This window comes from Gopherus evgoodei, chromosome 9 (genome assembly GCF_007399415.2).
Source record: "Gopherus evgoodei ecotype Sinaloan lineage chromosome 9, rGopEvg1_v1.p, whole genome shotgun sequence".
NCBI classification, from domain to species: domain Eukaryota; kingdom Metazoa; phylum Chordata; order Testudines; family Testudinidae; genus Gopherus; species Gopherus evgoodei.
In genome coordinates, this window is record NC_044330.1 from 24162458 (window position 1) to 24187181 (window position 24724).

Genomic DNA, 24724 nt, shown 5'->3' on the forward strand with positions numbered 1-24724 from the left:
AGGATGCCCTGCTTCCACTTAAGAACATAGGCGCTGGAACTGGGGTGCTGGGGGTGCCCCACACCCCTGGCTTGAAATAGATTCCATTACAAACAGGGTTTACAGTTGGGTTCAATGGCTCTCAGCACCGCCCACTGCACAAATTGTTCCTGCATCCCTGCTTAAGGGCCCACTGAAAATCGCCAGGAGTCTCCATAAAGGAGGCGAGTGAGTGACTAGTGCTGGCCTCGCTTCCCCTGGTGGGGGGAGGGGCTGAGGCATGGGGGCCTCCCTCAGGGGCGGGTGACTGGTGCTGGCCTCGCTTCCCCGCGGCGGGGGTGGGGGCTCGCGGAGCAAGGGGCCTGGCAGCCCTGGGTGCCGGGGCAGGTCGGCCCCGTCCCCCAGCCGGCAGGGACCAGGCCGCGGAGCCCGGCGCTTCCCCTGAGTCACCATAGAAGCACCTGCCCCCGGCACCGCCGACCCAGAGAGCGGCGACGAGGCGGCCCCGACCCAGCCACGTTACCTGAATCCCGCCTCCGGCCCAGCGAGCGAGAGCCCGGAAGAGGCCGAGTCTAGGGCCGCCGGCTCGGCGCGGCTCCCTGGTTTGAGCTCAGCGCCTTCCTGGTGCGGCAGCCAGGCAGGGCCAAGCCATCCCGGAGCTCATCCATTCAGCCAGGCGGGCAGCAGGGCTAGGGAATGCAGAAGACATCGATTAAAGCTTCTGCACTTCTCCCCACTGAGGATGGCAATGATCATCCTAATAATAATCATACAAACAAATTAATTAATGTTCACTGGGCCTGTGCGGGCTCTTTAAGATGCAGCTTAAAGTGGTAAAATTAATGTCCCTTCTTTAGCCAAAAATGCTGGAATAAATCACTGGGCTCTGTCTCTATGGGTGCACTATGATTAAAATCGCAATGATTTATTTGCAAATTCCTTTAAAACGCTGCGTTTCTCCTTCCTCTGGAGCTGGTTATGGGCTTCTGAGGTTGGGTGCAAATTAGTTTTTCATTTAAGAGACTATTTTGACTCGTGGCGTTTGAGGGAGGAGTATAAGGGGGCTGTTGGAAGGAGGATGGGGGGAGAAATAAAATTTATAGTTTTTCATTTAAGCCAAAAGTAATTAAAGAGGCTCAGTATTTCCTGGAATACATACTACATTGACATATTTTTCCCCTGGCAGAGAGATCCATTTCCCCTCTGCCATAAAGGCAAATCACTTGAAGTGGTGGAGTAAAGTAGCCGCTGTGAGCTTCTGGGTGGTGGGTAAGTGGGAGAGGGAGCTGAGTTTTAAAACTGCCTGCTATACACGATCTTCAGTTATTCGCAGACAGCTGAGATTAAATAAAACAGTTCAGTTAATTAGTCCTGTTAAAAAGATGCCCAAGTCTCCAATTTATAAGGGAAATGTGTTTCAAATGATCCCCTACTTAACTTTTTTTAAACTGTATTAGATGGCGGGGGAGAATTGCAGACTTTGGCTATATTATAAAAAAATACGGATTTTTTTTCTTTTTTCAGTGTTTTCTGCCCCACAGAAAGAATACAGAACACACTGAGTACACATATTTTGGAAGAATAAGGGAGGCAAACGCTTTCTATGCGAATAGTTTTTGTAATAATTTAAATATTTGCATAGCAGTTTAATATTTGCTTAGCTTGCTTATAATGCTAAAAATCAACTCAAAATTCCTGATCAAACATGTAACGTTTTAAATTAACTCTTCAAGCATACATTCATGTAAAGACAATTTTGATTTGTCCACATTATTTCCAAAAACACAAGTTGCATGTTGTAGACCGAATAGTTGACACATTTCACTTTTAAGTTTTGAGACTGTTTGGTAATTAAAATCTTCTTAGTTTTACTTCAGTTTTATATGTATGAATTAGAATCTGTGTTGCCACGGCGGGAAGTGGAATAAACTGTGTGAAACAAAAAGAAATGTGGTCCCACGGATTAACATCTAAAGTTCAGTATTTTGAACGTACTCTCTTTTCAGTTCACTTTATTATTTTAACAGTAATCTCTTGTCATATTTCTGTACTTCAGAATAATTGTGAATTCATTTAATTGGGCCAGTGATAACAATCTTCCCAAACAATCTAAAAAATCGATAAAACATACTGATGTTTCCTTTGCTCCTTTGAAGACCAGTACTTTACAATATCAAAACTGTCAGTCTGACCAGACTAAACTAAAAGTACTCCGTATTTCAATAGGCAAAATGATGTCTTGATTAGTTTTGTCTTCTAAATGCTAAAACTTAGTAAAAGTAATTTATTGCCTACTGTATCTAATACACACATAACTGGATCTGATAAATGCTAATTTAATTAAATACTGTACCTATTATAGTAAATAAACGCTCCTTTATGTAAAGTCCTCTTTCAAGAGGTCAAATGAAAAATCAATACAAAAGCAAGAGTTAAACAATTTTGAATAATTTATTAGAACTCTACTAAAAGTGTAAAATAGCTGCATCCTAAATAGCCTGTCAATGAAATTACTATCTAAATAGGATTTAAACAACAGCAAAGCAGTATTAGCAATAAAAACTGCAATACGGTCTAATCTGATTCTTCTATTTGGCATATACAAATGTAAATGACGGGGTTGCATTTGTCATTCTTAACTACATTTTTTTTTATTTTGTATGTTTCTGATACTATTTTAGGACGAACTTTTCAAGCTTTCCTGTCACCTAACGTGTTAATGTTGACATAGAATTATCAAGTACCCTGTAACTTGCACATTTCCATTTGCTTTACACAAATAATGAAAAAAACCCACTAAATATAGTATTTCTTCACATATTATGAAAAACTGTCTTCAAAAATGAACTAATATTAGCAAAATTTACTATCCTGGAGAGTTTTCCCAAAATATGTCTATTTTCAGTGTTGACTTCATTACTAAAACAAAACCTGTAAAAGTAACTGTATGTATGTATCTCTTCTCAGTCCTGTGGGATAAATAAAATATATTCGAACTGCAAACAATTTTAGAACAAAAGCATCGTATTCTTAACCCAAAAGTCACTGTGTTCCTCTGAGGTTTGTTGACGCAAATGTAATAATAACGTAACACAAAGAAACAGCATGGGGCAAGATTATTTCGTGGGTACAATAACGTACATTGCGTATCACCCGTTCCAGCTACTCAGACACACTTTTAAATTTGGCGTGTCAGTAAACATCTGCTGGGGAAATATCTTGACAAACCAACCGCACAACCTTTGAAATTAACACGCACCTCTCCCTCTCTCTGTCTCTCGTTAATTGTAACCGACCAAAACAGCACTAATCTCTTGGCAGAGCTGTTTCTTCCCTCGGACAGTATTACCTGCATGACTAGTAGTGTGTGCTGTGTATACACGACATTTGTAGGAAGCGCTCCCCCATTCCTTGTCCTCTCTCCAAGCAGACTTGTCATTTTTCATTTTGGCCACTCCCCTGCAGATCCTGCCCATCTCCCCTGTGTTTAACTAACTCAGGACACTAGCGCAAGATCCACGCCTAATTAAATTAATTAGGGATTCTTGTCAATCCTGGATTAATGGCCGAGAGCAACCCCTGGCCACAACGATCTGAAACCTGGAGGACTAGCTATCTTTCTGTCTCGCTCTTTCTCCTTGGTGGTGCTGGACTGATACAGCAGAAGCGGGTTCATTCATAGTTCCAAGGGGAGGTAATTTGCACAGAACAAGGGGCAGGCTTTGCAAAGTATAAATAGTGCGACTTCAATAGCAACATCACTATCAGATCTGAACTCTTAGCAGGAAGAATTGTCAAAGATCTTAACATTTAACAAGATCGCTTCAGTTGGGAAACATCAGCTCCCATTTAACTCCAGCCCCATTGCAGCTGCCCCCCTCCCCTTCCCACTCCATTGATGTGTTATTGGGGGGTTTGGAACAGTAAGAGGAAGAAACAAGGGGAAGGAGCCCTGAGAATCGGCGATGGAAGAACTTACAGCTTTTGTCTCCAAGTCGTTTGATCAGAAAGTGAAAGAGAAAAAGGAACTGATCACATACAGGGAGGTTTTGGAGAGTGGACCTGTCAGAGGAGGCAAGGAGTCAGGCGGCTCTAGCGAGCCCAGCCGGGAAGACGTGAGCAGCCCCGCGGTCCGAGCAGGAGGAGTAGGCGGCGGCGGCGGAGGAGGCGGAGCGCGGTCTCCAGTCAGAGAGCTGGACATGGGCACCGCCGAGAGAGCCAGGGACACGGGCACTCCCAAACTCAGCGAGGGTAAAGGCAAACCCCATGCACCCCGCGGCCCCCTTCTCTCCCACCGATCCCCCCGGTATCGTGGGCCAGGCTAAGGGACTGAGTTCAACAACCAGGCGGTTGTTTGGGGGAGAAACGGGAGTGGGGGGGAGGTTTTGTTTTCCCTCAGTTTGTACTCAAAGAACCCCAAATGTAGCTCTCAGTCCTGCAGGCGCTTGCCTGGCCTGGGCACCGGGCTCCGCAGCGGGGGTGAAAGTTACAGGAGAATGAGTGTGTCCTCCCTGACCAGGGCTCAGCGCTGTAGCCTCCGTCCTGGTGGGAACGAACAACCCAATGTTTAGATTTTGCAAAGAGCAATTCCGTAGAGGACTTTTGCGATTATAGAAACAGCTTTTTTTCCTATCTCTGTCCTTCACTTGAGCCATTGGCGGTTGCTTGAGACTAGGCTGACGGTGACTGTATCAGGCTTTATTCTTCAATGAACTTTTGTTATGTTTTCTCCAGCAATAAGTGTGTAAATCACACCATACAATCGGGTTACTTGTTCAGGCTTATAGGTTAGTAGGCTGCAATGCTAAAACTAATTACATTTTGCAGTACATATTAATATATGTCGTATTTGCATAAGACAATGTGGTAGATTTAAACTTGACTGTCACATTAACGATTCCAGGGGTTTAAACAATAATACCATTAATTTGGAGAGTCTGATATATATTAATGGGTGTCTTTCCATGTTTTTCCAATTAAGGAAAATGTGGCATGCCTAGAAGTTTAGATTAAAATATTTAAGCATGCAATTAACTTGTTTATAACATGATCTGTTCTTGATTAGAACATAACGGGAAGTTATTGTGGTAGGAACCAAAGCTACTTTACATATATTAATCCATTTATATTTAAAAAGGTGAAAAATCCCCATAGTATAGTTGAAAGTTTGAAATGCTGTATCTATATCAAGTATATTTAATGTTTATACATTATTGACCAGATATTGATAAGGATATATTTTCATGTTAGATTTTTAAAACACGCATTAAAACAAGTGACATTAAATAGGAATGTTTTATACAATGTCATACATTTATTTTAAAAGATAGCCAATTGCATAGCTGGATATAAATGCTAGGGGTGTGTGTGTGTATATATATATTATTATATATACAATGAACATTTGTTTTTAAAAAAACCCTAATAGTTACAATGCAAGCATGTGTTATACCAGGCGTCCCTTTTCTTACACTTTCTGTTTGGCTTTATCTGTCTGCCTATATGTGTATGTATATATGCAGAGACAGAGACTGAGTGAAGAAAATAATGTTATAAAACGCACAAATGACATCCCGTTTGCTTATTCAAAGAGCACTATAGATGTCAGCAACATTTGAATGGCTGCTTTTGGTTTTAAAATGAGGATGTAATATCTAGGGACTGTTTATTTCAGACCTTTTGTTCAAAGAAGTATTTCTCTCCAGATCGGAACTCGATTGAGAACATCTTCCGGAAATGATTTTATAAACAAATTCTGATAGTGATCATAGGGTTATAAAGAGCTGCGAACGCAGCAAACAAATCCTGGACTTCAGATGCGCAAATAAAACCCCATCCCAAAGCACTGCAGCAGGAAGCAGGGATTCGGAAGAAGTACAGTTACAGACACAACTGGTTTTTAGGAAGCCCTGCAAATATTAATGAACTATACAAATAGCTTCACTCAGTGATATTTTAATTTATATGCGTAGCTAATTGAAAGTGCCCAGTCACCAGAAAATTAAACAATACCAATAAAAACACCAGCAACCCTCAGCATATGTAAATTCAGAAAAGACAAATGTATGTTTTATTAAACACTGGAGGTGCTGAAAGCATGAACGGCATTAAACAATCCAGAGACAGTCCTGATGCCAGATTTACCATTTAAACCTGTTGCTGTGATATTTAAGGTACTAATTCACCGAGAGATCGCGACTTGATTTTTATAGTTTTGATTTTCAATAAACAATGACAGGTAATGGTATGAGGCTTTACATTTGTACCAAGGGTAATTCAAACATGGCGTTTCTCTTGCCACTGTCCGGCGACAGACAGGCATCTGATTAAGTGGGTTTTAGCCAAAGAAAGCTTATACCCAAATAAATGAGTTAGTCTCTAAGGTGCCACAAGGACTCCTCCTTGTTTTTGGTGATACAGACTATCAGGGCTACCACTCTAAAGATTGATAAGAGGTTCCCACAAAATGATACTGAAGTTAATAGGGCCGACTGTTAACTCGGCCTCAGTTCCTGCGTGGGGCAATGTTATATTTTGGTGGGCATGGCATTTCCCTGCTATTTGTCTCCTGCGTGCCCCTCGATGGATCTAGATTAAAATAATTATTCGCAAATAAAGCCAACAAGTTTGCAGAGGGAGAGAGAGATTGCTTGACAGCTCTGATGGTTTAAAAGGGTCACAGTTTGACTCTACAATGATTTACTGAAATTATGCTGAGGGGCTCGAAACTGTAGATGGAAATCAATGGCCTGGTTTGGCTCACCCACACAGGTCAATCCTTAACCTAAGTACAGTTGGAAATAAGGCCTTTACGTGAAAAGTATTTTGTTGTCGCCTTTTCTGCCAGAGGACCAGCAATCCTAATAGGAAACCCAGCGCTGACCCAATATCTCATTCCGAATGAAAACAAATATTCTTTTAAAATGTGGCTGGCCATAATCTGTGCTGAGAAGTGATCGTTAGCATTTCCATTGACTCTCCTCGCCTTCATTTTCCTCAAGCCACGCACATTTTCCTCCTAAAGTTAAGAATAAAAACTTGAGTGGCCAAATCCCACGCCAGCGCTGGCAATTCCGGTGAAGGGTTGGTCTGATTGTTTTGTTTCACGCTCAGTCTCCCCAGAGCTGAAGGATCGCAAAGAGGATGCGAAAGTGATGGAGGACGAAGGGCAGACTAAAATCAAGCAGAGGAGAAGCCGGACCAATTTCACTCTGGAGCAGCTGAACGAGCTGGAGAGGCTTTTCGATGAGACACACTATCCGGACGCCTTCATGCGGGAGGAGCTGAGCCAGAGGCTGGGATTGTCCGAGGCCAGAGTACAGGTAGGGTAGAAAAGATTATTGCAACATGTGGGTCTCTGTGCGTAATGTAGTTGTAATGAAGCATTGCGTATGGACCTGCCGTACCTGATGAAAGCCTTTTAACTCACAAATTCTATAATGTCCATTTAGATTCTGTCCCTAGCCAGAAAAGATACTCCTGTGCCGAATTGCACCCAGCATATACGTGAACCACTGCTCTCTGCTGTATTATGGTTTGTGTCCTCCTAAGTTTAGTGCCTCTTACTTATAAGGATTTTAAACAGCGTTTCATTTTTGGCTGACTGTAAGAATTACAACGGATGTTTTGTTCACGTTAACTGTGTTTTTCCTAGTCTGCTCCTGTCTCGGGGTTTACCAGGCGGATGTACCAATTAAGTTTATAGATGTAGTGACTATAAACTAAATTAGCAACTGCTAAGTGAGGAAATTTTACGGTCAGTTTTTACCGGTGGTTCTTAAATCTCAGGGGAAGCCACAGAAAGGGTGAACGAGTTTTGCTGAACTGGCTTTGTTCAGCATTATTAAAAATATATATATATACTCTGTAACAAAAATATCAACCTATTTTATTCGCTTTTATTTATATAGAAGCCAAACCAGTTACCTGGACCTTTACTTTCAAGCTTCTCTCTGGACTTTTTGAAAATCAGATCTTGAGCTCTCCAGTTAGTTTCACCTACCCGCGATAAATAGAGGGCAAGCGGTCTGGGGCTTTACCTAGATGGAGAGCCGAAGGTAACTTCTGGAATGATAACAAATGTAGCCGTTTCAGTGTATTTCCCTTCTAATAATAAAATAAGAGAAAATGATGGAACACATGGAGCAGGTTTAGGCCCCAAACATCTGCAGCTGTTTGAAAGTACTGCTGTAACAGATACTCCCCCTCAATCTTTGTGCTTATAGGCCACCATCTGCACCAAACTATGCACACAATTCTTATGGGGTTTCCCTGCATCTTGTAATAGGATAAGGGCATAAACAGAGCGGTCACGTTGAACCAAAAAAGTAATAATAAGAAGCCTTTGTCATCACAGCCTCACCAAATGAGCCTTCCCTTGTACTCTTCTCTGCTTTTCTGTTTTCCGCTGAGGCAACCACCTATTTATGCGGAAAAAATCTTCAAAAAACCCCAAACGTTAAAAGTCTCAACTTCTCTATGAAAAATTTAAAGGAGATGATTTCGTCTGGTGGATGTTTGCTCGACAAAGAATACCACTGTAGCACCTAATCCACACTACTATTATGTCAAATCGCAGGGTGCATAATAACCTTTAGAGATTTACATAGATTAAACCCATTTCCTTTACATCGTTCCGGAAAACGCTTTGCAATAATATTTTACTTTACTTCTCCACTAATTTGTAATTTATGGAATGCACCTTTTAAATGAGAGACTGGAAGTGAGCATGAGTGTTGGGCAGATTTAGCTTGACTAAAATAAATTCTAGGCTGGGAGGGAGGGTGTTCACATTATAGTTGACAAAATAAGACTTCAAGAAAAGATTTTGGGGGGGGGGTTATTTTGGCTTGGAGAAAGATTATTTGGTAGCTGTGGCTTCTGAGATGCAGAGGTTTCTCTTAGAAAGTGAAATGTTTAAAAGACCCTCTCTCCTTCTCTTTAGGGAAGTCGAACTTTATTATTGAATGTGTTTCAATAGCTCTATATCCAATAATAAGTATCTTCTTGCCTAATGTGCAGACTTTTCTATAGAAGCATATTAGATTATCATAATAATGATACAATTATTCTGCTTCTGTGTTACACTCCACTGCACAGAGGAACAGAGAAATTCGAAACTTCTTTGTAGTGAAGCATTTATGACAGTAATTACCCCCCAAAAGCGAGTCATTAAATGCTTTGGTGTTTAGTTTTTCTTGAAGATAAAGCTAATTAATATTACAGGCTATTAATGAGCACATTCTTCTCAGGTCTTACAGCGCAAACATCTAAACCCATTATTACAAGTTAGTATTAGATATCAGGGAGTGATTTAGGTCATTTGGGACTCTAATGTGGAAAGATGAAACCAGGGCTAAGAAAGTAATTTATCGAGAACTAGTATGGACTGCAAATGTCTGTCTATATTGTATTATTTTCGTGATGCCTCTTAGTTTCTAAACGTGTAAATCGGGGCTGTCCAATACAAACACAACAAGTTGTTTGCAAAATCGGTGTAAATATTCGGACATCACACAACTGTGCTCTTTTGTTTGAGTTCTCTTTTAATGCTAGTTTTCTATTATAGTATCTAGGTTCTTCTTCTGTTTCTTCAGGTCTGGTTTCAAAACAGAAGAGCTAAATGTAGAAAACAAGAAAATCAACTTCATAAAGGTATGCTTTATGAGATCATAAAAGAGGCTTAGGTGGAAAAGAATTATACAGTATCGATAATACCAGTTAAGAAGGAGAGTTCCTGCTGAGAAACACCTACGGCTCCAGATTTGTAGGATATATGTTCTAATATGAAAGCTACCTCTATTATATCAAACCTACTATTGATTATAAATGACATTAAACTTGTATCAAAGTATTGGCAGAAAGAAAGAAATGTTGGAAGCAAAAGCCTATAGTTTGCACACTTAAATGTTTCTGGAATTCAAAGAATCACTTATTGCAAAGTAAGGCTAAGCCGATATTTATGTATTTATTTCTCTGATTATTGCAGGGGTTCTTATAGGAGCAGCCAGTCAATTTGAAGCTTGCAGAGTTGCACCATATGTCAATGTAGGCGCTTTGAGGATGCCATTTCAGCAGGCAAGTACAGTAAAGCCTACTTGTAACGATAAAGTGCAAATGAGTGACCCCCTTTTTAGGATAAGGTCTTTTCTTCCGATATTAAATGACTATTTAGAGCATCTATTCAATATTTATACCGTGATTATATAGAGGGAACAATACACTTTTTAAAAAGCCACACACTTCCCCAGATCTGCGTGCCCAACTCTCTCTCATCAGTGAAAGCTCCGCTGGGGATGAAGGGCAGTATCTGGCTCTTTAAAAATGCACGAAAAGATTGCACTCAGAGGGTTACATGGGAACGCCTTTCAGTCAAAGTTTGACGATTCTGATGCAAAGCTGATGGATGAAAGTGTTTCTAAAGGAGAACTGTTCTAACACACCGGTTTTACTCCGCATAGGGAGTAAAACTGGTTTGGAATTTATTTTTTATATTAAGAAAACCAGCAACAATAGCTAACTACATAACTGTGGAGCCAAATCCCACCGGACACCGCCACTGCCATTCAGACACGCACACCTCCTCCTCCACTCCAATAAGGGAAAACCACTCCCTCATCTCAAGCCAGCGGTGGGCTAATGATAATAAAATAATAATCGTTAGGGGGATTATTATTCATAATGAATGTTTGCATCCATGTGAAATGGACTGGCTGCTCTCCTGACTTCTTCTGGATTGCTGTTATCAGCCTGTATTAAAGGCTGGGCAAGACAGCAGTAACTTTGACATGTTTTTACAATATTAAAAAAAAAAACCTCTAGGGCAAGAACACAAGTTCCTTCCCTTTCACACACAGGCATTCACTGCAAGGCACACTCACAGACAGACTGTCACACAGGCAAGCTCATTGTCACATAGACAAAGGCAGACTGACTATCACACAGGCCGACTGTCACTCAGACACAGGCAGACAGTCACACGGGTAGGCAGACTGACACACAAACACTGTCACACAGACACAGGCAGGCAGACTGTCACACAGACACAGGCACACAGACACAGGCAGGCAGACAGACTGACACAGGCAGGCAGACTGACACACAGGCAGACTACACTCCCAGCCCCGCTTAGGTGTGTTAATGCTTTGTTTTTATTCTTGTTACACCTTTAGGATAGTCATTGCAACGTGACGCCCTTGTCCTTTCAGGTTCAGGCCCAGCTGCAGTTGGACAGCGCCGTGGCACACGCACATCACCACCTCCACCCACACCTGGCCGCTCACGCCCCCTACATGATGTTCCCTGCGCCGCCCTTCGGCCTGCCATTGGCCACACTGGCCGCGGAATCCGCCTCGGCAGCTTCGGTGGTGGCAGCAGCGGCGGCAGCCAAGACCACCAGCAAGAACTCCAGCATCGCTGACCTCAGACTGAAAGCCAAAAAGCACGCGGCTGCTTTAGGGCTGTGACTCGTCCTCCACCTTCCGCTCTCCTCCTCCACGACCACCTCTTGGGGCACTGCAATCACACAGTCCAGAGGATCACAACACAACATATCACGGCAAACACAAGCGAAAGGCTAATGACTTCCGTGCCTCGAGTCCTATTTATGACTTAATGCAAAACAAACACAGAACCAGGCTGGAAAGAACAGAGACATTAAAGCAAAACACACGCGCACACAGACAGAGAGAGTGTGTATGTGAGTGTGTATATGTGTGTGAAAGCGACAGACCAGATTTCTAAAATCAATTTAAAGAACAAAAATAAACAAAGGAAAGGAACAAAACCACTGTGAGGTATTTAAATAGGTTAAGAAATATGAAGAGAAATAAATATTATTAAAGGAAATCGAGATGTGAGAGGGGAGACAAAAAGAAACAACTTTAAAGTTTTTTTTTAATGGAGAAAAAGAGAGAGACGAGAAACTGAAGGAAGATATATACTTATTTAAAGAATTAGATGAAATAGACACGCAGCTGGGAAGTTCACAGGTTTTGAAACTGACCTTTTTCTGCGAAGTTCACTTTAATACAAGAAATTTGATAAGAGAGGCGGGCCTCCTTTCACGTTGCATCAGATACTTGAGTTTAACAACCATGTCTGGAAATAGCGAGAAGAAGAAAAGAAGAAGAAAAAGAGACAATGATTTCTCTGAGAATGTCTAATGGGAAACTGTCCGGGATATTTCTTCCAGCAGAATTCCGGGTTGCATGTATTTGTATTTCATTGATGGCGTCCCTTTGATTCACTTGCACTGCACCCTCATCTTTAGTAGAAAAACAAACCAGACAAACAAATGTGGCTGGTATTTTTAACCTGGGAGGAGAGAGATCGAGAGATCAACCACTTACCTTTTTCATTCATATCTTTGTTGGCTGTTTGCTGCCCCACAACTCCTGAACTGGGGGGGATCAGAAAGCATGAGAACAGAGGAGTATTTCTCTTTTGCAGGCTCTCTGATATCCTCCGGACAAAAACTGTATTTAATTCCCCAACCACACAATGTTAAATTCCAATAATAGGTACTAGGTACATGTAAAATATGTTGATACACACGAACAAAGTTTATTTTGGCTATAACTTGTGAATTGATAGTTGACTGTCAAACATTTACATTTTATCTCATAAAGGTGTATCTATTCACGTAATCTTGTGATTTTTTTTAAATTTGAAAGACATATAGATATTTAATCTGGGGTATCTTGGTGATTTGTATCCCAGTTTGCCATCAAACCCTCCTGATTTTAGTACTTTTCTGCCAAGAAAGAGGGAAAGCTCTTCTAACTGAACTTTGGTATGAACGGGCTTTGTAACTATTTGTTCTCCATGAAAACAAAATTATTTATATTCATCGTATTTTTTCTAGTGTATTTTAAGTTATTTAAAAAACCTGAAAAAAGATGCTGTTATTTCATTACATTTGTTGTCAGTACAATATATTTTGTTTCACTCAGGTTTGCTTCACCTTTGTTAATGCGTTTTTGACGTCACCATTTTCAATAAGTGCCAAGTTATGAAAGAAAGACACTTTGCGATCTATTGAATTAAATAAGTTTTAGCTGACGGATTTACGTCATTTCTGGTACTGTTAATATTAAATAATCAGTGACATTCTTCCATTTTTGTGTTTATACCTTTATATAGCGTGCATGTTTCTTTCTGCTTCTTAGAAAATGCAACTAATCTATAATGCACCGCACAATGATGAAGCATCGTTCGTCCCTATGTATTTTTGAAGGAAACTTTGAAATTAGTTTATCAGAATCTCAGTTCTATAAGAATAATACTTAATTTGACTCTGGCTTAAAAAATAGGCAGCTGGAAATAATATAGCAGTTGGGTGTTTAAAACCTCTGTGAAGTTCTTTTAGGTAAGAAAATTGAGTAAAGTGTAATGAGTCAAAATTTTTCATTTAAGAAACCCTGAGTATTTGCGTTTTGGGAAAAGGTTCTCTCCCTTGTTTTTGTAGTCAGTATCCCTAATAGTGCTCACAGATGAAAAGAGGATGTGGTATGTTATTTTCTGAAACCTGCCTAAAAGGTTTTCCTAGGAAACATTTTACAGCCAAAGGGTTTCAGAGTTTACATGGCAAGATTGCTTTAGGTTTTTTTTATTGTAGCCTTTGTGTGTAATACACAAAAGATTTTGCAGTATCAGTTTATTTAATTAAGGTTAGCAGGATAATAGTTATATTAACGTGTTAAAATGTCCTTCGGCTGCCCCTGGAGTGGTTTGGAAAAGTCATCTGAATAATGTTGTGCAGACAAGAAATTCTCACCCACAACCCACCAATTTAATCCAAATTATCAAAAAAAGCCCTGGTGCGTCCAGTGGTTTCCCATCATTAAACAAACCAGCCTCCAAATGGTTTCCATAGTACAAGTGTAAATCACAGCAAAGAGCGGAGCTCTTATTTCTGCCCTACATTAGCTCTTCTTTGGGAGGCTTCAACTCACTTTTCTCTCGGTGCTAGATCTGTGTGTAGTTTTCTCACTTTAGAAAATCCTAAAGGAATTGGAGGAAATCCCGATGGGATTGTACTGTCAGACAAGCAGGAACTCCCTTCTGTCTTCCCAACCGGAGCCCTATGCAAAGTCTGAGAATGGCGTCCTGACAAAGAATTGAAAGCCCATGGGAAAATCATTTGCTCGCCCTACATCCCTGTCCAGTAAAAGGCTCACTTTCTTTTGCTTGGTCCCGGGCTAAGTAGTGTTTTGTTTCTGTCATAACAGAATAGCCAGCACTAAATACTTAATATCAGCTTCCTGTTTTACTCACAGGTAGAAACACAAGGTGGGTGAGATGACATATTTTACAGGACCAAGTTCTGTTGGTGAGAGAGACAAGCTGTCGAGTTCACCAAGAACTCTGCTGGAAAGCTTGTCTCTCCCACCAACAGAAGTTGGTCCAATAAAAGCTATTACCTTACCCATCGTCTCTCTAATATCCTAGGACCCACAGGGCTACACCAAGACTGCATTGCTCACAATAGTAGGTTTAGTCTGATGTCCTAACTTGTAACACAAAAGCATCCAACAAGCTGCAGCGGACGTTACAAAACCCGACCGGCATCCTGAAAGATGAGGGCGCTGGGTTCACGTGAGAACTGTTGCTCAGGTGGCTACGTGAAAAAGAACCTGCCCAGCGTTTAGACAAATGATGCGCCAGTCCCACCGTTTACCTGGAGCAGCTCTGGCGGAGAACATGGTTAAGTTAGAGCCGTGGAAAGGGATGATCTGGTGGTCATTTGGGTGTGTTTCGCGGTGCAGAACAGATTGATAAAGCGATCTGAGTTAGCAGCTGATGGAAAACCCCTATTTGTGTGTGAGCCAAGTAATTAGGAAGTGCCCATTCTCCATATTCGTGACTCATGTATTGCAATTTAATGCAGAAGAGGGCGGCTATGGATTCTCCTGCAACCTCTCCCTGCCCCTCCCTCACCGCTTCTCTTCTAGCCCAGCCCCCTTCTCTGAGCCGGCCCCACCCTTACTCCTCTCTTTCTCTTGCCCCTCCCGGACCACCTCCCTCCTACACGTAGTGGCTCCGAGTAGCAACTTCCTGGTGCTGGGGCACATGCCAAGGCCCCGGCCGGTCCTTATTTCCCCAAGTTAGTCCCTGCACACAGCACTTAGGCCCAGGGAGTTACCGGTCTGCTCTGCACTACTCTGGGTACATTGCCTCACGGAATTATTCCGCTCCCCAAACACCCCCCCCCCCCCCGCACACACCTTGTGGGACGCAGCCCTGCAGGTGGCCGGGAAGTTGGACTGAGTGATAGGGCGCAGTTCAGGCCGGTTACCTGCCCCTCCCCCGTCCCAAAGCGCTCTTGGCACGGGGGGGCCGAGCGGAATCAGACTGTCCCGGGAAGAGAAACCCAGGAAGCAGCAGCCTGCGCCTATCCCAGTGTGGAGAAGAGGTAGGGATGGCTTCAGAGCAAGGGTTTGCTTGCGCGTGGCTCGCATCGTCTGTGCGGGTCATGCACTGCAGGCTTGGGAAAGGCAGCATCGGGCATCCGCCGGGAGGCAGAGACCTGGTGCTGGGGCGGAGCACGAGGCACTGGCCAGAGAGCCCCTGAGCGGTGTGAGCTTTACTCTCCTCGCCTCGGCCCAGACCCCGAGCCCGGGCGGAGGGAAAGGGCAACGTTAGCAAAGGGGAGTAGCCAGTTGAGCCAGAGGGAGCCTAGCCCCGGGGGTTCCCAGACACCGAGCTCGCTTGGAAAGGATCCCAAAGTGCTTCTTTTTGGGAGGTAAGAAGTGTAGCAAATATTCACGGAGTTTGCTAGTGTCAACCTCCCCCCTTCCAACTCTGAACTACTCCCCCCGCCCCAACCAGCTCAGTTTAAGCAAGAATTTCTCCCACATTTTCCAGCTCTCACGAATGCAGCTTTGCAGCGAAACTTTCTTATAGCAGGCGGGCGAGAAGGCAAGATCTCTGCTAGTGAAACACCACTGCTTCAGACTGAAAGGACGATGCACATCTTATCTGGGCTCTTACACATCTCTAGCTTTAGTCCATCAGGTGGAAACACTTTCAAATAATGCAATACTCAGACTTCGGAACTCTCCCAAATGCTTTTTTTGGCTTCTGTGGCATGAGATTGCTTCCCCAATCAATTTACATCATAAATTGCAAGCAGTTGCAATAAGATATCAACCTTGTTTATTTTACATAACTTCAAGCACTTGACAAGGCTGAACAGAGCCACAGAAAAGTCAACCTCCTTTAACGAGTTTGTGAGAATTAAAGGGTCATCCCCTTTTGCAGAGCATAAAAACATTTTAAACCATTTGGGTTGTCAGAATGTCACAAGGGAATTTGCAGAGTAACCTTGTGCAAAACCTTATCTAAGTAGATACAGCCTTAATTTAAAAATTAAGAAAAAGCATGTCTATAAAACAAAATACAAAACGAAAAAGTAGGTTCAGCATTTGAAAAATATATGGTAATAGCTGACAGAAAATGATAGATTTTATGTTAGGTAAAGGGTCTTTATCCAAATGAAAATAAGATACAGCTAATTCTAAAATCAATAGTGCCAGCTATGGTGTCAATTGATCAGTGAATAAAGTGGATAATTAGTATGTGCAGAAGTAGCTAATATTACAAACCAGTCATTCTGATTCCATAAATTTACATCTTGAATATTCAAAACATATTTAAAATAAACTTGTCACATTTCACATGATCTGTTTTAAAATTCAGCCAGCTAAATATTGTGTGTTCATACTATTAAAATCTTTTGTAGGCTATTGCTATACATAACTCAAACCACGACTGATATATATAGTCTGAATTTTAAATCTTTACACTATGTTCTAATATTGGCTTGCCTATCTTCAGGATGATCATAATAACAACATGAACAACATTATGCTTTTACCGTAATGAAGGGGGGTGATTGGATGATATAAGAGAATTTTCATTTTTATTTTTAAGCACAGTCCAAAAGAGAAAATATTCTTAACATGGGATAATTTTGGACAGGAATACTCAAATTGCTGGATTGCTTGGACTGGAATTACATAATACTTTAGGCCCCTAAAGTTGGCCAGAACACTTCTGGTTTCTATTTTATTTCTTGTGCTGTCTTAACTTATATAAATGCAGAAGTCTCATGAAATTTTATTATGGATATTTTATGAGCCAGCCGGTATATGTACTGTATATGTTTTTTATAGAAGTAATTTTAGCATAGAATTTACATGGAGATGTACTGGCATGAGGATGGTACTTAGAGAAGATGATCAAATAAATCATGTCGGAGGGAGTAAACACCTATTTCTGCTCCCAAAAGAGCTGATCACATGTTCACAGCATGATTTTATGCAGATTCTTATTCAGTGAAGTAGCAGCTTCTAGTAACAACATGTTGAATAATAATAATAATAATAAAAAAAGACATGGCAGATACATTACTGAATAATTCCAGGAACTGCCACTACTACCTCTGCTTCCATTTACTAGGTTTTGTTTTCAACAAAAGATCATAAAAAAGTGCAGAAAAACAAATACTATTTTGCATGGCACAAAGTTTTACTTAAAAAATGGCATGAAAATTATGGAAAATATTTTATGTAAAAATTGTATTTCCCTAACACCATTTGTAAACTGCACTTTATTCCTTGCAAGACTATTAACCATTTCAGAGTATTTAAATATTCCGGTCCAAAAAATAGTAACTGTATTGCACTGTAGTATAGTTGGCATCCACTGATGTTTCTTTGAAATAATAAACTTTTCTTAAAAATACAGTAGTAATATGAGTGAATTGCGAGGATATTCAATGGGTAAAGAATATTTTGTCTAACAGTACACATATCTCTAAATCTTGTTGCAGTTAGTGTTGTTGTCTGTCCAACTATAGCAACTCACATTTCATTCCACTTTCAATGCTTAATTTCTGGTTCTGTCCACCACTGCTGTTAAATGACAGCACATGCAGAGTAGACATCTTACAGGTGGCCTGCATATTTATTAACCAGAAGAAGGGGGTTGTGCCGTTTTTGCGCCTTTATGATGTACAAAGAAGTTTTGAAAGGATCTGAAAAAAAAATCTCCTTGTTTTTACCTTTCAAGTCAAGATTTCTGCTAAGAAGCAACGACCCTGAAAAAGATATGCTGGTGCTTGTAGATAATTTGCTGGACCTAAGCTCCCAGTGCAATGCTGTGGCCAAAAAGGCTAATGTCATCCTTGGATGAATAAACCGGGCAATCTCCAGTAGGAGTAGAGAGGTTATTTTACCTCTGTATTTGGCACTGGTGCAACCACTGCTGGAATACCATGTGAAGTTCTGTTGTTTACAATTCAAGAAAGATGTTGAAAAATTGAAGAGGCCTCAGAGAGGAGCCATAAAAATGATTAATGGATTAGAAAACATGTCTTATAATTATAGGAGCAAAATCTTTTAATTTCAACAAGTGAAGATTAAAGGGGCAACTTAGCCACACTCTTTAAGTAACTATATGGGGTCCAAATATTTGATAATGGGACCTTCAATCTAGCAGACAAAGGCATAACAAGATCCAATAGTTGGAAGTTGAAGACAGAGAAATGCAGACTGGAAATTAGGTGTACATTTTTAACAGTGAGGGTCATTAATCACTGGAATAATTTACCAGTAGTTGTGCTGGAGTCTCCATTACTGACAATTTAAAAATCAAAACTGGATTTGGGAGGTGGGGGTAAAGATATGCTTTAGTTGTATCAGGAATTATTTCAGGGAAGTTCTATGGCTTGAGTTATACAGGAAGTCAGACTATATGATCAATGTGGTCTCCTCTGGCCTTGGTATCTATGATGGACTGGTCTTCCATAGTTTTACTGGAGGATCTGCTGAGCTTCTTGTGACTGCTCAGACCTTAAATGAAGGCAAAGTATTCTCCCCAAATGTTCCTTATGCAATGAAATTAAATAGGTATGAACAAAGAAAAATCAAAGAGTTTTAAGCTGTCATACTAAAAATTGTTTCCGCTCTCTGTTGCTTGGCTTTTAGTCTCTTGACTTTTGTGATATCATGATTTCACAAATTCTCTAGTCATTACTAAGTCTTCCTGGCTAAACCAAAGCTAAATTTCTAATTAGAAACACAAGCAGAACCTCCCATCACCAACCACCTCACCTTACAATTTTTTGGAGGACAAATCTTTCAGGCTTTCTTCATTAAAAAAAAAATATTATAAAAGAAAAGCAAAAAATAATAAGCGTGATTTTTTTATTTACAGATCTCATTGAGAGGCACTAAAACATGGGCTCTTCCTTATCCTAACTGATTGTAACCAATGAATATTCTGACAGGGCTTTGACCTTCGGGAAGCAAAGACTCATAACTCAGAGATGGCCATAACTTGAGGTTGTATGGTTTACATCCATTCCTTCACTATTTTTATGGCATAACTTTATCAATTCTTTACATACACATGTGCTCAGTGTGAATATGGCTTTTTCTGTGTTTGGGAGGTCATAGTTTCTCAATGCTTGCAGCAGTGCTTTATATTCAGTCTCTTAAGAGTGTTTTAGCGTTTTCTTTCAGAGAAGAGGGACTAAAAATAGGCAAGTAAAATTAATTGTTGCTTTGAGCCAACAAATGGTCCTGCATAATCTGCCTCATACTATGGCCTCAGTTAAGATAGTACATTGGCTGCCCTCTACTTTCCCACTGTTTGACATGAAAGAAAATGTGTACTATATCCAGATCAGATTGGCTTCATGCACTTGTAAGAATGTATTTATATATTGCCCTGCTTTTGTACATGTTACTTTTTTTTTATATATTGCAGCTGACCTGGAAGATTGTTAGTGTGTAATAAAGTTTATTTTTGATGACAAAGACTATATCGTCTTTGCACATCAGTGATACTGTTTCTTACATACCTGTCTGATGTCAATTCTCTCCCTTACCATGGGTGAAATTCACCCAAACAGAAGGCCAGCACAAAAGCTTATGCATCCCTAAGACCTCCACCTGTGAAGCACAATAACAGACTTATCCAATCCTCCATAAGCATCCTCACCAGATTAAAAAAGAGGAGAATAACACAGATTATTTTTGATACATTAAGAAAATCCAACAGCATCACAGTGAAAGATGACACACTACGAACTACAAGTTAATATTCATATCACTGCTCCATACCATCAATTTGAAGGTGTGTCTACAAATAATTTATAACATGCACTGCATGGTATTTCAGGCTCTGTTACCAAATACAGGTGCAACTATTTGCCATTCTGAGCATTCATAGGTTGATGCCAATACAGTTGCCTTGGCACTTCACTGTTCTTTTAAAACTGCACCTTTGGTTTCACATGACAAATGCAGCAGGAAGCTATAACAGTTACTACATTGGGCACAAAACAGCCATTGCAAGTCAACAGACATTTCCATTTTGCTTTCAGGCTCCTGAATGCACACTTCGCTCTCATCCTACCTCCTGAATGTGTAACAGAATCTACAGCTTTCTGGGTTTATGCTGTCAAGCAAAGGTTTTATGGACTATGGCAAAAGTGGATATAGAAGTTACCCAGAAATCAAAGTGGAGACAGAAACATCATCAGTATCAATACTGATTGGTAGGAACAGAGTTCCTCTATATCTACATTTGAAAAGTCCAGTTTTTTTAAATTCTAACATCATGTTCTTTGCCTAGCCACCTGTCTGTGCACATTCATGAATCTTTCATCACAATCCACTAGGTAATATGCCATGGTGTTAATGTAGTCCTGGACTTATCAAGTGTGGGGCACAGCATGGGCCCATGGGTTCTATCAATGACTCCTGCCATTTGAGAAAACCACATGTTTTAATCCCTCTGGCACATGGACTATCTGGAACACATGCTCTTGCAACATGCTAAATACTGCCCTGCAAATCAGCTTAACAGCTCCCACAGTAGTGCCCAGTTGACTGGAAACTATCCAGGGTAGCCAGTTTCCACAGGACACAGGTTGACTTCCACTCTCTTGTCTACAGTGAGGAGAGCTTTCTTCTTCACGAGTCAGTGGTGTGTAGCATCGGGGGTATTTCACTACAGAGGCACTGAAGACTCTTCTCTGTTCTAATGTAATGCAACCACTGCAGCCCTCCGCCTGTCCCAAGTCTCAGCAACTCCAGTTTACTAGTCTGTGCCACTGATAGTGTTCCTGTGCTGACTGAAGAAAAATATGTCCACTCAATCACTGATAAAGAGGACACTAGAAGCTGCAGACACAAGATCCAAGTGGCAGAGCCACCTCAGCAGCTGAGCAGGTCACAGAAGGAATGGTTTAAAAAACAAGATGTGTCCATGTAATCAGAAAGCTACTGAATTTCAGTTACTGACAGAAAAGAGGTAGAATGATCTTCATTTTATGGAGTCCAATTCAGTCCAGTGACTAAAGTAGTGTGCCATAGTCCTAATATTTCCCAGTCCCTATGAGAATGAACATTATAGCAGCAAATCTCACCCACCCCCCTCACTGTGCCTCTGTATCATACAGGGTATGCATATTTCCTATGAGTAATCCTCCAAATCCTGCTCCTAATCTCTGTGTAAGGGAACTGCACTGAATCTATTCCTAGGGGGCATCATCATGGTTGTCAATGAAGGGGTGAGATTTTCCCCTTAAACTGTAAGCTCATCTGGGCACTGTGTTTCTTAATATTTGTGTCCTGCATTGCACTGTGTAGGCTGTCCTTGCTTAATAAATATCAATATTATTACAAAACCTCAGCTTGTCACTGAAGTAACAATCTGAACAATGGAAATCTGGCGGCGCTTATCTGATACTGTGGTATGCTGAAAAGTAAGACACTGTCTGTGGCCCATTATAAAATAAACGTGGATACCCAGAACAATTTTCTGATGCCATACTTAATTTTCCTTTAGCTAAAGTTATATGCATTATTATTACTCAGATTTTCTTTTATGAAATATTTAGATTTTGAAGTGTTTTGACATGTGGTAAACTTCAGTAAGAAGATAAACATTTTCCATTTTAACAAAATGTAAATAAAGTATCCTAAAAAAAATCCTAAAAGGTTAAATACAGGACAATGGAAACCACATGTAGGGGGCCACTGCAGTCCTCACTCAGGCAAAAATCACATTTACTCCAATTGACTTCATTGACTCCAATGGAAGTTTTTACTGAAAGGACTGTAGGACGGAGGCCATAATGTATTAAAAAAAATCAGTGTAGATATATAGTAACTGCTTTTCATACATTATTTTTCTAGCTATTTTAGATTATCACAACTACTTGACCTGCCATTAAAAAATAGCATATTGTTTTTGTTTGCTCTTAATATGGCAAGGAATGCTAACTTTTTAGTCTTTGTACATTTTTACCTAGCATTTAAATATTTGCAGCTCGGGTTTGGATGCTTCTTGTATTACTGGAATTTTGTAAGGATTTAGCAAAGTGCTTATAGAAATGATTGACTGGTTGTTTGGACTGCTTTTCAAGGGCCAGCTACACAGCTGGTGTAAACTGGCACAGTTCTTTTGACTTCAATAGAATGACACTAATTGTACCAACTGAGGAGCTGGCCCTAAATGTTGCTTATTCTCATTTCATTAATCTGATGCATGCTTTTACAACATATAGAAGATGTAACTGTTTCCATACCTAACTAGTTTAATTATAGAACTTGCTTACAACATTTCTCCAGCTAAGAAAAGCATTTTTATATGTATCTCAAAAGTAATTCATGTATGGCAATACCTTTACAAGAAAGATAAACCTTTGTAATTGATAAATGATTTTATGGTCAGAATTAGTTTAATTTTATTTCTAAATGTGTTCACTACTTGCAATCAAGTGCTTATATCTGGATAAATTGGGGAAATGATTTTGACTTTTCTCTGAGGGAAAAGTTGTTGTATGTGTCTGTGTTTGTTTTTTAATGGTCTGCATTTTGACTTCTTGGTTGAACAGTTAAAAGAGAATGTGCAGAGCACATTTTGAAGGTTTTTCCTACAGATAGATGAATTAAGGTTTTAAAAATATGCATTATAAAAGGAATGTTTATGCTTCAAATTATTAGTTATGAAGCAAGATATGGTCTTAAGTCAGAGGTCAAGCAGAGTCATGAATAATTACAATCCTTAGGGTTTGTTTGTTTGCGTGGATATTTAAAAAGTTATGTATTTAAAATATTTCATTTATCTGAGTCTGCCTATGAGTGTGCTGCTTGTTTTAGAGAAAAATAAAGTTTAACATGATCAGGTTAGTAACATTAGTTATTAAATGTTAGTTGTGTATTAAGAACCTATTCATACTCACAAAAACAGCTGGTGTATCAACATACTTTAAAAATATTTGTGGCTTCATTGTAAGTTTGAAAGATGGTGGAATTTGCTCATCTTATTTAAAAATAATTTGAAGGATCTGCATATTTGCAGATTCAAGCCAACTGCTGGGATTTACAAAGGAAAATAACTGGAGTATGAGGCAGAGTTTTGTCTTTAACCATGGAAATTTATAGTCATGACACATTTGCATGTTTTAGCAGTTAGGAGAGCCCTAATTTAAATAAAAATAATTTAAAACATAATAAGAGTCATAGGTTATTTAGTATTGGGAGAGAACTAAATAGTCTATTGCAACTGCACTGAATCAAATATGAATTCTACACTACTGCTTCCTCTGCCTTGGGTGCCAAGAATTTTACTTTAATTACTTCATTTGGCAAGCTCTTTCACAGACTATCTTAGATCCTGATTCAGAAAAGCCCCTTTATTTGGGAAAGAAACTTGAGCACATGCTTAACTTTAAATCACCACTGAAGTACTTTTCTAATCTAAATTGATTTTTTTCTTGCTTTAGCATCCCATAATCCCTTTCGTAATACCAGTATCCAACCTGAGATTCTCTCTCTTCTGTATTATTGTCCTCCTGATATTCATTTTACAAGTCCTGATACTGCATTCCTCACATACTTCAAACTCCTGTTGGCTTCAGTGCTATCCTGCTTGAATTAAATATCACTTTATTTTAAGAGAAGAAGAAATTAATTTATTCTCAGCATGCTGGTTATCTTCTCAAAATTCAGTTCAACTCAACAACAGGTGAAGTCTATACAATACACTGCAGCCATATTTAACATCTCTCAAGTTTATGAGCTCTCACCATGCCCTTATTGATGGCCAGTAAGCTCACAGCAACTTTTAGGGAGTTCAGAAGCCATAAAAGTGGCTCAAAAATTCTGAGTTTTAAATAAATGAAAACAAACATGGGTCTAATTTAGCCTTTAGGAAGATATTCCCATCTCTAGTTCGTGTGGTAATTTCAGATTGGAAACTGAAACACAGAAATATAGGTCTCCCTAACCTAGCTCCTCAATGGGGGATTCCTCTTATCCTCTTTCGAATCTCTTGGGTGTTATTTTGTCCCTGTTGATCCCCATCTCCTAATGCTATCTTCCTCAAACCTCCCTTCCCTGCATCTTAGTCCCTGGCCTTCATTCCAGTCTTAACTTGTCCTGTTCAGTAGTTGCTCCAACCTCCCTTTCTGCTCTACCACAGTTTCTTGCTCCTCCACAGTACATTATCTTGCCTGCACTCTGTTACATTCCCCTCATGGTCATCTTCCTTGGCCTCCAGTCTCCCTGCTCCATGCATTCTCTCCCTGTAACTCACCCTCCACACCTCCAGCATTCCCATTTCTCCTCAAAGTCTCATGCCCAGGCCACGTGTGGAGTTACACATGTGGCCATCTCTACTAGAGACAGCCTCATTTCCATCTAGAAATGCTGTAGGGAAATGA

The 24724-nt window shown here is 40.3% G+C and overlaps 2 protein-coding genes across 3 annotated transcripts in view; one reads left to right on the forward strand and one right to left on the reverse strand.

Moving 5' to 3' along the window:
* RSRC1 (arginine and serine rich coiled-coil 1) overlaps nucleotides 1-642 on the reverse strand; it is a 349528-nt gene extending 348886 nt beyond the window's left edge. Inside the window, exon 1 of the mRNA XM_030574477.1 lies at nucleotides 503-642. The gene's annotated coding sequence lies outside the window, so the exon portion shown is untranslated. The remainder of the gene's footprint in view (nucleotides 1-502) is intronic.
* A 3302-nt stretch (nucleotides 643-3944) lies between these two features.
* Nucleotides 3945-11444, forward strand: SHOX2 (short stature homeobox 2). Of its 2 annotated transcripts, none has more exons than XM_030575908.1 (5): nucleotides 3945-4230; nucleotides 7093-7301; nucleotides 9576-9633; nucleotides 9968-10056; nucleotides 11151-11444. In XM_030575908.1, the coding sequence occupies exons 1-5, from the start codon at nucleotides 3945-3947 to the stop codon at nucleotides 11442-11444; spliced, it is 936 nt and encodes a 311-aa protein (XP_030431768.1). The 2 variants fall into 2 exon arrangements, with proteins under 2 accessions (XP_030431768.1, XP_030431769.1); XM_030575909.1 differs by having other exon boundaries at nucleotides 11187-11444.
* Nucleotides 11445-24724: the final 13280 nt, after the last annotated feature.